The 13,941-nt window shown below is 37.5% G+C and overlaps 1 protein-coding gene across 1 annotated transcript in view; it reads right to left on the minus strand.

The window, feature by feature from the left end:
* The window catches only part of HHIP (hedgehog interacting protein), a 71,453-nt gene that overhangs the window by 53,635 nt on the left and 3,877 nt on the right, over nucleotides 1-13,941 (minus strand). The window contains exons 2-4 of the mRNA XM_074540807.1: nucleotides 9,784-9,979; nucleotides 2,538-2,694; nucleotides 1,520-1,721 (exon numbers count right to left, since the gene is read on the minus strand). Of these exons, the coding sequence (XP_074396908.1) occupies nucleotides 1,520-1,721; nucleotides 2,538-2,694; nucleotides 9,784-9,979 (555 nt within the window). The remainder of the gene's footprint in view (nucleotides 1-1,519; nucleotides 1,722-2,537; nucleotides 2,695-9,783; nucleotides 9,980-13,941) is intronic.

A 13,941-nucleotide genomic window follows, 5' to 3' on the forward strand; every position in this document is an offset into this window, starting at 1 on the left:
GATCAGGTCACGGATTTAAAACAGAAGTGAAAGTTGTATCTGATCCTGAGGGTACCTGTTGGGAGTCATATCAAGCAGGTTAGTGCCTGTTCAGAAGCATGGAAAATCAGTTTTCCATTTAGCCTTGTCTCTAAGTTGCAGCTGTAAAAGTTTCCTCAAGAAAGGTTTCTTTGGGACCAATAACAGTTCTGTGGAAATTTCACTGTCAGTTTTCCACAAGTACAAGTGATCAGAACTTTTGGTTAAGAAATATGAAACAGCCTTAGGTGCTCAAAACCACCCCTGCTAAGTCCCTTCTGTTTGGATATCTTGAACATAATGGTTATCTTCAGGGGCAGAAAGGGAAGCATTCAGCAAAACACATAATCATATAAAGTAGGTTTTTTTCTCCTGAAAAGGGGGCAATATGTTTCATTGCTCTCTTTTTCAATACATACTAAAAACCTCTGAGATTCTCTCTCAGAAAAGTCTATCCTAATTGGCCTCTTGCCCTTACAGCTGAAACAAAATTATCAGTTAACATGTGCTATGCATTCCAAATTGACCTAGTTTGTCACAATTATCAGTTAAGATCCTTCTGTCAAGAGTGTGTCAATATAACTTTCAGCCATGAAGGCTTTTTGATAGAGTCCTGACTGTTCTAGGCATAACCTGATTACAACTTAAAACTTCTTTATGTAGCTGAATTTTACTTGCATTACCACTCTGAATTGTGACAAGAAATCAACATGGAACAACACTTGAATTCCAGCATTCCAGAAGTAAAATATCTTCCAACAGACTTAAAAGTTTTCCATTGGTACTTACCCCATAACTAGATGTAATTTCTCACCTCCACCTTCCAACATATTCCCATCAGTGCCCATTCCCCACTCACTGCCCCAACCACAAAAGTGTTCCCAGTGGACAGGAAGGAAGCTATTCGTCCCACCAACCATCATGTTTGAATTTAGAGGGACAGTCACTTCTATGTGCCCCTCCAACACACACAGTTTTAGAGCAGCCTCCCACGCAGGGAAGCTTGGGCTACATTTGGGGTTGAGCCAAGAGGGAATGAGCACCCCTGCTCCTCTCCAGGGCATCCCTGACCATTCCCAGGCCCCCTCCTGTGTCCAGGTCTCCAGGCATCACCGAGCACCTGGAGGGCAGGGGAGGCCCTGAGCCAAACTTGCTCCCACTGCCACCACAGCAAAACTCATCTGAATTCAATGGACTGGAAATGAGCCCAAAGGATGAAAATACAAAGATACTGCTGTGGAATGCTGGGGCTGAATAGTTGCATTTGAATTTAAAGTGAGGAAAAAATGAAGGGAAAGAAAACAGTTTGATAAGAGTTACAAGATGCTATTTTCCCTTCCCACTGAGGAAGTTTTCACTTCTTTGCCACAAAGAACTGTGGTGTCTCTTGTTGTTACTCTTTTTTGTTATTTAAATTTAATTATACCTAAAAAATATTCTTCCCATTTCACCCATATACATGCTAAAATATAAAAAGGTAGAGGTAAGTATAAAATCCAACCTTTATTCCACTTTGAACAAGCTTGTGTATATCCAAAAAAGGTTCCTTGAGTATGTCTCCTTCGGGAGTGAAGATCTTCACGTATCCTTCTTTCTCAAGAATGAAGAGGCGATGGGATCCATCCCCACAATGTACTGCTCCAACAGGCTGCCTCAGTCCACTCACAACCTCCTGAATGCAGAAGCAGTTGTGCTTGTGTTTTCTAAAGAAATTTAAAGAAATAGTGAGACATTTCTTCTTTCTCGTAACCACGACACAACAGTGTCCCAAAAAGATAAAATTATTGTTGTGCAATAATATTAAAAGCAGCTTTATAATAAAACATTATTTATATGTATAAACTATTCCCTTTAATGTATGCAAGCACATAATACAGAAAATTAGCTTTAACTTCACTTGAGGAAAATTTGGTCTGCATACAAAAATGAGAACATTAAATAAACTTAGATCCAAAATGTAGAGCAATGGGAGAGGAAAAAAAGTTGGCGAAAGAAGAGAGTAATTTAGAAATACATAATTTATACTATAAAATAAACAGAGTAAATTTCATCACTTGGATAAAATTTGGATTCTAATATCCATTTTAAAATAATGACTTATGATGGAATAATCTAATTTAATTATTTTCACAAAAAAACCCTCCACAAATGAAATAAATTGAAGATCATGACATAAATTTACTAATAAACTTATTGCTGTTTTTTAGTAATATTAAATTTAGGTACAGATTACTTCCCAGAACTTTGAATGATCCATGGGCTGGACAATAACCAAGATCCACAGGGTGGATCAGAGCAGGATTCTAACACCTTTTCAGCAAGGCAAATATCAAATGGTACTGAAGTGCTGAAGCCCGTGTAACTTTCTCTTTTGACGTACTCTAGCAGCAGCAAAGGAAAGTCACATCTGGAAAACACAGCTGCTCAGCATAAGCACACACGGAGCTGTTTCACTGTGAAAACCACAGGCTTTGCTAGGGGGTTTTTTTCAGCATTAAACAGCATTTATCTTTATGAACCTGCTGATCTCTTCCTCTTTGTCGTATTCTTCCATGTGGTCCAGGGAGTTAGAAGCTGGCCCTCGCACTTGTTTTCTTGGAAAATCTGGAAAGCACACACCACCATCTTTTCTTGCATAGTAATAGCAAAACTCATCAGCTGTAGTTTGGAGGAAACCTTAAAAATGCAAAAGAGCATACAAATATTTAGTGTGTTGTCATGTCTGCAGTTTTGTGTCATCAAACTCATCTTTAAATAGATTATAGTGGAAAAAGACATTTTAAACAAAGGGCTATCAGCAAAAAGAGAGTCTGCTCTGAATAAACACAAATGTATAAACACAAACTGAGCATTGCCTTTTACAGTTTATTCATCTGTATTTGTATTAAACCTCATTTTCAGTGTGCTTAAGTTTCATTCAAAATGACACAATAGTTCACTCACTAAAAAATTAAGAGACAAAGTTCAGAGTTGAGGCTGTGACACACTTCTCCCTAATTTTAACCCTATCAATCAAGTGTAGTATCTGCTGTAAAATAGCCTGAGCAGCTTCTGTTTAACTTTTTTTAAATAAGTGATTAGTTCTAGTCAAAATCTCAGTGAAGACTCTGGTAAAAGACATGCAGTAAAAGATTTGTGGAATGCTGCCAGCAAAGGACATTGGTTGGAGAAGTGAGAAGTGGGAAGTAGTGCTGAAAACTGCACCACGTTGACATCCAGGTGGTCTCTCCAATATTAAAGTAGCTGAGCAGTGTCCCATGGTGAAGTCCAGTTCCTCAGCCCCATCCCCTGAAAAAGGGATATGTCTCATGCTGCACTGGATAAAAGGTGGTCCTTAGGCTTTAGGTTAAAATGGGAAGGATTTTGAAGACCCAGAGAAACACAAAGTTGATAAAATGGGAGCCTTTGAAGAAAAACCCTGCCACTATTGCTATTACTTTCTTGCATTTTATTAAAGGATGTTGAAAAAAAATCTGTTTCTGTTCACAAACTTATTTCTAGTCATTTCAATCCAGATTTTAATCAGGAGTATTAAATATAAGAAGACAGAGTCCGGCCAGTTTTACATGTACTATTTCACCAGAACATTGTTGAGATAATATGTCTTAAGTTACCTTTGTTCCTGTTTGCATTACTGGCAACTGTCTTAGGATGTACTATAGTCCAGGACATAACTCATAGGATACACAGAATTAGCACTTAATTGGAATTAGAGGCCTAATTTATGCATGGCTTTACCACTTGTGAATAATGCAGTAATCCATAGATCTTGGCCATAAAACCTCTGGCTTACAACATACAATAAGAACTGATCAGGGACAGCTGTGTTTCGTTGGAAAATGCCAATTTCTTACAAGCAAAGCTTTTTCAGAAACATTATCAGTTTTGACAAAATTTTACTTAGCATGATGTTTCTGGTCCAAGCTCAAACTTCTAGTCTAAATGAAAAAGACAGAACCAGACAGCAAACCTTGTATCACTATACTCCAATGTCTTGTAATTAGGGTGTTTCATTAGGAAGAGGAATATTCAGGTCAATGCCCCTCATCTGTCAGGCAAGAGTTTGACCCTAAGTCTCCCATTTCCCAAGTAAATGTCCTAACAACGACTTTATTAGCTATCCTGGGGTGGTCTCTCTGTGGCTTTCTTCATGGAAAATTTCGAAAGAGTTCAATTTCTTCCTTATGTGGAATAGGAAAATTTTTTGCATCCCAGAATTCTTGTGGAGTGAAAAGCCTTTCCCACCCAACTATACTTCTTTTCATATATATCTTCCTTTAAAAATATTGGAAAAAATGACAGGACAAAGTCTGCCTTTGATTTCTATAAAATAATATCTGGAAACACATGGTAGTGTGTTGTGGTGTAAAAGTTTAATTACCATGATTTGGAGCTTCAGTAAACTTCATCTCTGAAGAGCTGCTTTTAATTTATAGTAGTTACTTGGAGAAAATGGGAGATGTAATTTCAAGTGGAACAGCTGAAGAGGAATTCGGATATAATCATAGAGTAGTATTCCAAGGCTTGTAAATATAATGCCAAAATCAAAGGTAATCTAAAATCTTGCTGTTGAATTATTTGACTTAAGAATGCAGGGGTTGGTCTTTAATAATTTATTTCTCTAGGCACAGTGGGTCATTTGAAAAAATGCAATAGCAAATTAGAGGTGTACGATTACTAAGAATTTCTAGAATTTTCCAAGTATACAATTTACTAATCACTAAAGATAAACTTCTCTTGGCTTGAGTGTTATCTTTAGTCAGGGAAACCCAGAGCAGGTTGTGATCATGTTGTTCACTAAGAGAATGTCAATTTTAAATAACAATCAGATGCAAACTCACTTGACCAGAGCAATGCCTTTTCTTGTATGTAAGACTGATCCCTTTGCCTCATGAAATATTTTATCATGCACTAAAGTGCATGGTGCACTGCAGTTGCCTTTTGCTGCTTAGCAAATCCGTCAGCAGATTCTAAGAAAGGATAAGGCTCATGGACCATTTTCATTAGAAACGCTTGTAAAAAAGTGGGGCTAGAATTAAACTATGAAAAATGCTGCAGTACTGGGAGGAATGTAACCTTGGTAAATACAGTTTCACCTGTGCATTCAGGGTGGAATATTGCTATTTTATTCGATAAAAACATAGTAATTTAGAAAAAAAAAAACCCTCCATGTCTTATATATGCTCTATTTAACATACTAACAGCTTAACAGAGGACATTTAGAGAAACATTTGCTTCTGCACTCCTATCTGCTTGTAGCCATTTATTATCTTCTTTCTCATGCTTAGATTGCAAGGTCTTTAGTGTACAGTTTGCCATTTTGTTCAGAGTTTGTACAGTGTCCAGAAGAATGGTCCCTGACAAGTGCCCCTAAGCACTAGAATTGTTTGGAGAAAAGGAAAAAAAAAAGGAATAGGGACTGCAACCCTTGGTCCTGTGTGAATTTCTGTACTAACTAATTTATTTTAAAAGACTCATACATATTATTGCAAATTTCCTACCAGCTGTGTACGCGTTGACAGAGCGGTGCCTGTGTTAACAAAGAAAATTGAAATCACAAAGGATGATTAAACATCATGTTTAAGTGTCAGATTTTGCACAGGCTTGCATTTCTATGCTAAACTCTGTCTTGCAAACAAGAATCCAACGACAGGCTTTTCAGTTAAGGCAGCTACAGTGAAGGCTTTCTGTGTTCGCCTTTATAAAACACTGTGGGAATAAATTGCAAGATTAAAAGCCTTTTCAAAGGAAAACTGCTCCCAGCTGATCCCCACCTCCTCTCTCCACTGGTATTTGCAGCCAGTTGTTCCTCACACTGTATCTCCCTTCCTGTCCTATCTTCACCAAATTCCACTTTGCTGGATTCCCTGATTACCCATCCCCTTTCCTCTTCTCTCTGACACACAACTCCAGAGCCATGGCAGCACACATCTCAGACTTTGCAGCAAGTCAAAGACTTGGCATTGCACACAGGATTGAGTATCATCCACTCATCTGAAGAAACCTGCACTGCCTTTGAGGGCATCTGGAAATCAGGCTCACCTGCTTGATTTCTGCTGTGACCTTGAGCCTACAGTTCAACTTTGTGTCAAAGGAGCCTTTACCTTTTGGGATTTTTTTTCTGATTTGCACCTTTGACAGCTAGATGTTCACAAAAGCCCCACATTCTCCTCTCTTCTCAATTGCCAGTAAAAACCAAACCAAAGATGTGATTTCAGACAGATCGTTTCAAAATGTACCAAGTCCACTGGTAGCTCACATAATTTCCAACTGGTTTTCAAGAGACTGGTGACCCTCCTCTCCTGCCCAGACACTGCAGGTTCCTGCACACAGGCAGGGCCAGGGTTGATCCCCTTCATGCTCTTGTTACCAGTAGCAAATTTACCACCCACTACTGTTTTTCTGTAGGTTGACTGTGTCCATTAATCAGCCATGTTAGAACTTCTGGAAGTGCTCTGTGAGATGAAATATTTCTTAGAATTCCAATGTTTTGGGCTAGAATTTCAACATTTTGGAACACCCTGTTTGGTGCTTGAAAAATCCCATCAGACATCTCTTCTGGTAATGTCTGGATTCAGATCTGGGCCTGGATCTGAATTCACCCACAATCATCTGGAACCCATTTCTTCAAATGGAAATAATGGAGGCCACATAGCTCAAAATCTCTCCCATGTCCTTGGATGGCACCATGGCTGTGGCACAGGTTTGTTCCTTAGAATATGCCACTTCCAATGGCATGGATCGAGTTTCTGATTATGTCTAAAGGTAGAATCAGCCGTGGCTTTCTTTACTGTCTGTATTAGTAATAAATATTACACAATCTTCCCTTATGGAAAGGGAAAACTTAAAAATCATATTGACTGAAGACACTTCATTAAATCACTTAACTCCAGTGTCTCCATCAATAATCCCTTAAACTGAGGCTTGAAGTAAAGATTAGATGAGAAATAATAAGATTAGATGAGAACAGTTATCTGGAATGAAGCAGAAAAGCTCTAATCTCAAAGTCTTGGTGAAACATTACACCCTCCTGCTCATCCAGATAATCCTAACAGCTTCTGATATTATTCTGCTTGAATAAGGAATAAGGTACACTTTTTCTCTCAATATTCCTTAAGAAGTCAGTGGAAGTTCTGATTCAGTCATAACTGGTGGGCAAACTGCTGTCTTCATAAGAGTTAACCAAGGATCTGCTAGAGTTTTCATCTTTGCAGGACACAGAGCATAAATGAATTTTTGAAGCTAACTCATGAAAATAACTGATGCATAATTTCTCAGCCTTCTTGGTTAGTATGTCCTGCTAACATTTCAATCCCAGAAAAGATGCTTGCTGTCTTCAAATGTTAATAATATTTCTCATTTGCACAGGACTTAAGGGATAAAATTATTTTTGTAGTCAGCAATTTCCTTAAACTCTGTTGTATTGGTGTTCAGAAACAATTAGCACTCCCTAATGGAGGAAGAGTAATTATTCGACATTTTAACAAATGCACAGTGAATCATTGCCAGAGACCTTGGGTTTGGGGGCCTGTTAATTTTCAACTCTTTGTAAAATTCTCCAGGCTAAGCTGAAAACACAGCTTCCACATTTTCTATTTTTTTTTTTCTTTTGCAATAAATATTATTATGGATATACAAGTCTCACAAGGAAAACAGAACCCCCAAATAAGTGATTTTAATTACTTATGTTTCAGAATGTACAAGACTATGAAACTATATTAAAATCCTATGGGTCATCTTCTCAAAAAGAGGGACCTGAATCTTAATGAATACCTTTGGGAAATGCAAGAATAGGTATCAACAACCATGAGTACCAGTCAACTCACCAAATTAATCCTGTTGGTGGATGTAAGCATGCAACAAGTTTTTGTTAGTACAACCTACTTTCAGGACAAGTATTTAGAACAATTATTAGCATCTGATTGATGTAGGAAAAATCCTATTTTAACGGATGCTAAAGTATGTAAGCTCTTTTGCTGCAAAGCACAGTGCTCTGCCCAGTGCTAAAGTTATGCTTTCATCTGGTTATCTTTCAAGGCAACCTGGGTGGTCACAAAAAGCACTTGACATCTTGATGCACTTCAGCAGTTTTACATATACACAAACTTTGTAGAAAAATAAATTTGTCATTCGTCACCACATATGTTGATCTGAGAAGCAAGGTTCCTGTGGCTGTAGCTCCTGTGCTGCTCAGCCCTTTCTCATTCTCCCTCCCTCCACCTCCTCCTTCTTTCCCCCTTTTCCCTCTTTCACTTTTTCTATTAAATAAATTGTTTCCTCATAAGCGCAGAATGTCACAAAACAACTCTGAGGGTCTCGTTGTACAGAATATGAAAATCATTTGTGCTAGCTACAAACTTGTGTCAAAAATGTCTTTGTGCTGACTTCTTATATGGGCCAAACATTTAGAATATCTAATCTGTTATCGCTGTTCAGCAGGCAGTCTTGGCAACTATGATCTATTCTGCTTTGCTTTGGGGAATGTGATAAAGAGCAAGAAACAGCTGGTTTAAGAAAGCCTTAGAAACATCTCTTAGTTTATAAAGACAATAATAATATTTTCATATTTGAATGGGTTGAGATACATGTTAAACCACAGTAAAAGGAAAAAGTAAGTCAATTAAAAATGTTTTCTCAAGTCAATAAAAGAACACTGCAAAAAAAATCCCTGCACTCTTGGGGTTTCAGAGAAAACAAGTACACACTGTAAACATGCAATTAAAAAACTATCCTGCAAATCCCATCCACTTAAACTATCCCCTTTACTCAAATATGTTTATATTATATTACAAACTGTGTTCATATGTTAAAAGTGACTATTCACAAATTCATTTTTCATTTCATTATCAAGTCTTTTTTTCCAGTCTGTGTTGCTAGTTTAAAGAAAAAAAAAAAAGGAAATCTTAACCTATTTAATTATTTTCTCCTGTGTGGCATTGTTTATAAGTAGTGTTTGGACAGGGAAAAAAGCATAGTTTAAAAATGACAGTCTTAAACATATAAATAATTTACTATTGGGAATACCAAAGATGTTATTTAACATAATAGTGTCTTAAGACAGTGTTTCTAAAAGAGCCATCCTCTGCGGTTATTTTGTTGATATAGTTACAAGTGATAGCACACATTTGGTGACTGCCTCAGACAGCACAGGGCAAACTCTGCTTTTGGTTATGTCCAGCAAACTCCACTGACTACAGTGAGGAAGTGTTAGGTAAGTCAAGAATTTGCTTGTTAACAGCACGCTGGAAGTGATTCAAAGATCACAGAAGTCTATCAAATAGGGCCCTTTGATTTCAATGGGCTTTAAACCCTGTGGAAAAAACATCAGTTTCTAGGGTAACAAAACCAGAAAAAACACTTTACTCATCAGCTTTTAGAGGCTACAGCAAACAGCCAGGACCTTTTATATCTTGCATTTTTAAGCAATCTATCATTTAGAACAGCCTCCTGGATGGCCAGCTGCTTGTTTGTATGATCAGAATGAACACAATAATATTTCAGCAAAGGTAACAGTTTCAGGTGCCTTTGACAACAATCAAACCATGTGTGTTTCATGGTGAGTTTAACAGGAGGGTGGCAAGAAAGCCCTCAAAGTATTTACCTCCCTACACAAGATGTGCTGGGAAGACATTCTGTCCCTGCTTGGGCAAATTCCCCTGGATATCAGTGGGGATTTTTCCTGGTTAGAAGCTGGATCTACAACTGCTCAAGCAATATCAACATATCAGGACATCATTTAGCCCCATATTTTCTTATGAGTTTTACCTGGTATGTGACCTCTGCAGGTGTAATAGAACTCTTTACAATAGTCTTTGCACAGGTAGGGAAGCATTAGTTCTTTTTCAGGAGTTTCCCCTTTCTCAGGTGAGTGGAATAGGTTCTGAGCATGAGGTGAGCAGTGTGCACACTTGATTTCCTCCAGCAGCTTCGCACATTCTGTGTTGTTGGTAACAGAAAGGACCTGCAAGCCACAAACCAGAGACAAGTAAACTTGTGACCTGTGTCCCCATCCTACACAAAGAAAGATTGCATGGCCTCATGCCATAAATAAAGCTAATGGAACCAATACAGTTACTATCAATGCATCGAGTTTCATGTCACCGTTCTGGAGGTGCAAAAGTTATTACTATGTGCAATATGTGCAATATGCCATTGGTACAGTGAGATTTTAATTTCTCTGATTTCTTATAGAGGCTTCTTACAAGATCTTCTATAAGATTTCCTATCTGAGCTTGCTTCTCAGAGAAGAACAACAGCACTCAAGTTATTTTAAGGACCCGTGCCCGCCGTCACATAGGCAATTTCTGAACTAGAGGAATCCTTTATATAAGAGGGACTCACACCAGCAGCTACCCACTTCTCTGAGAAGAAATACATAGAATCCTAACTTGTAAGGTGGCCTACTCAAGTGTTTAGAGACTAAAACTTAAAATTCTTGCATCAGAGCACATCAGGAAAACCATGTTTAGGTATTTGTAAAATAGGTGTATCTTGAACAACACAAAGCCTGGCTGCTGAAATTACTGTTGTGGAATTCATCAGGCACCATGGATTTTTCATGTTTTAAATGCTGCTCTGCTTTTTGCTCTCTCTAATGCACACTGCTTGGTGGTGGGAAACCCTGTATGTCTTCAGACATTTTTCTATTTTAAGTGCAAAAGTAGAATTTGTAATGTCTTGTTTGTGTCAATATGGAAACAGTAACTTTGTCCTCTAAAAAAGCATATATTATGGATGCATAGCACTTAAAGAGGCATGAAACCACAACTGATGATGTGTTTAAGTAAACACAGGAGCCGAAGTAGTGCAATGTCATCAAATCATGAAAAATAATGGAAAACAGCATAGTTGTCTTTATTAGCTTTTGAATGCGTGTACTTTATTAATCTATTGTTAACTACATGGATTGTTTTTTGGTCATTCATCCCAATGGTGGGCAGTGGGAAAAGTGTTCTCTCTGTTGAGAGGGTCTGAATCTGTTCCAGTGCAAAAACAAAGCTCAGGTTCTTTCTGCTATTTATATAACACAGTTATAAACAGAGACTGTACGACACTTATGTTAAGAAATATTGACGTCATAAATATATGTATTGTATGAAATTTGTAAATATTTAAAAACCATACATTTGAAAATATTGCTAGTTTTTCTATAGTTTGTATCTCTGGGCTGATTTACAGAAGGACTTTCCAATGTCATTCCCTTGCCATGTTACATTTAAGGGAATTATCTAAGTTGCTTTTGATAAATAAGTTATTTAGTGCAGGAACACTCTGGATATGCTTGAGTTTGATGTCTCATAGGTCAGCTCTCTTCTAGGATGTTATACTTTGATAACACAGGTCTGAATTCAGCTTTTTATTTACAGGGCATAATTACATAGACCTCAAATGCTTGAGAGAAATGCGCTTTCAATTGTTTAAAACAGGTATGTATTCAAAATATGACACAATATATGGCCCATACATTTTAACAACATCCTATTTATAACCACCTTAATTTAGAAGGCATTGTCTATCCAGGAAAATTTAGTCTTACCATACATATATTGTCAAAAGACCATCTGAAAATGTGCACTAAAGTTTAGTGTTGTAAGTTGGACCACTGATTAAAAGAACACCATTTGGCTTCTACCATTATTCTGGATGTGCTGCCATGGGCTTCAAAAAGAATTCCTCCAGGTTTGCCAGGATCACTAAATGCATTAAATGTTCTGTTCTTCAGACTATCTGCTGTCAAACTATCCTCAGCTTCATAGCACCTGCAGGCAAGTAATGTGGTTAACATCTGCCACATATAGTTTATTATCTCTCTTCAAACCTTTCTTGAGAATGTAATTATCCCACATATTTTGTAAAGGGTTTGTCTTTTTTTTTTTTTAAGCTTTAAGACAGTAATCAATCAGACAGAAATGACCCGTGCATGTTGCCTGTATGGCAAAAGGTTTGCCTTAGTCCTGAATTCTTTCAGGAATTTCTTCTATGGCCACAGGCTCTTCTCTCCTGAAAAAGTTTAGATTCCTTTTGCTAGGTTGCCCATTTGGGCCATAGCAGTAGAATTCTTAACCTGTCATCTTTCTTAAATTTCAAATGTTGTTCCGAGATATGGTAAATCTTCATGAAAAGAAGTAAAAATATAATAACAACTACTATAAACTATAACCAGAATACATAACAACTAAAACTTTCAACTTGAATATTGCTGAGGGTTGCAGTTCAGGTAGTAGAGAAGAGACTTGACATGCTTGCAGTAATCCATGCATGTTCTGCACCAGCTGAACTTTCCTAAGGGATGCTGTGATTCTGACACAGGGAAGGGGCCTGTATAATTCAGTCAGGTCATTGGCTGCCAAACAGGCCAAGTCTGAAGCCAACAAGGGATGAGCAAAACCACTATCCATAAATGCTACTTTTTAAGAACATCATGTCACTTGTCTCTTGGAAGTAAGGATGAAATGACCCATTTTGGTGCTTGCATCAAAGGACTGTGAGTACAGACCCTTCAAAGTACTTGCCTACATGCAGTAGTACCACCTGGTTTGCAGAAGGCTCAGAAGTTTTCATCAGGAAGTTCATCTCAGACTTTCTTGTGGTAACAGTGTGATGGTATGTTTAGAAGTACAAGTAAACACAAGGTATTACTAGGTAAATATTCAGTGTGTTTATTGAATTAACTCCACAGAGATGCAGATAGAAAACTCCACTTCTACTGGAAGGCTCCAGAACACATTGTGAACAGGGGGGGGGGAAATAAATTACAGGATGGCAAAGCTAATTTACTGTTTCTTGTGGAAAACGTAATTGACGTTGTCTGGTGATACAAGCTTGCCAACATTTCAGTCCTCAAAGTTAAGACAAAAGGATCCTAATCCCCCTGAGCAGCTGCTATCCAGGAATTAACCACAGGAATTCACCCCCTCATGTAATTTCTGGAATGAATCTTGGTCATATAATAGCTAATCGGAAGATTAAGGAATGAGAGTCAATCAATTATCTGAAAATCAAGTACAATGTTACTTAACTTTTAGAATGCTCAAGCAAAATAGGGTGGTAACATCTGCTCTGTGTGAGGTCTGATGTGTAACTGTGTACTAGCTTGGAGATACGACAAGTCTCTATTCTGAATTTCAGTAAATCAATAATGTATTTATCCTGGAGTATTCTAAACCAGTTCTAAGTATATTCTGAAATACTTATTTAAATAAAGCTTTTTCGGTTGGATGTCTACTTTGAAAATGACCTTAAAGTTGACAATGGCTTTGGTCTTTTGAAGAAATGTAAACTAATTTCCTGCTTCAATTTTTAAAGTCGTATGTGAAACCATCAAACTGCAGTGGTTTAAACTAACTGCGCTCTGGAAAATATGTAAAACTTCCAAACATTTATTGCAACATGCCTAATAATGATTATGCCTGCTGCTGACTAATTTACAACATCTGTAAGATCATCCTTTTATCTCTAGCCACATGAAAGTGGAACGGGTAGACTAAAGGTAAGATAAATCCTGGAATGCACAGGAAAGCACAGCATACTAAATTGGTTTATCAAGAGAAGGAAGAGCGCAAAAAAGAAGAAACAGAAGATGACACAAGAGACAGACAGAAATTCTTTACAACTAATATTGTCATCTGTTTTGTGTACTCTGTCATATCCAGTTAGAGAAAGACAGTAGAATTTTGATGCTAACAGAAGGAAGAAACCATTGAAATAAGTCATTGCATTAAGCCATATTTGATATACAAGCATTTATGTCTAAAAATCATGTGCTGACGAGATTGTTCAGCTGTTGAGTTGAACATATGCCTCTTCTGTATTACAGTGCTGGATTATGTCATTAAAGAGTTCAGTTTCAATTTTAGGGTAATATTTAAATAGATCATTGTACTAAGGCAGCTGTTAAAGGGACCCCAAGATGAGTTATTTGTT

The sequence above is a fragment of the Zonotrichia albicollis genome, chromosome 5 (assembly GCF_047830755.1).
Source record: "Zonotrichia albicollis isolate bZonAlb1 chromosome 5, bZonAlb1.hap1, whole genome shotgun sequence".
NCBI classification, from domain to species: Eukaryota; Metazoa; Chordata; class Aves; order Passeriformes; family Passerellidae; genus Zonotrichia; species Zonotrichia albicollis.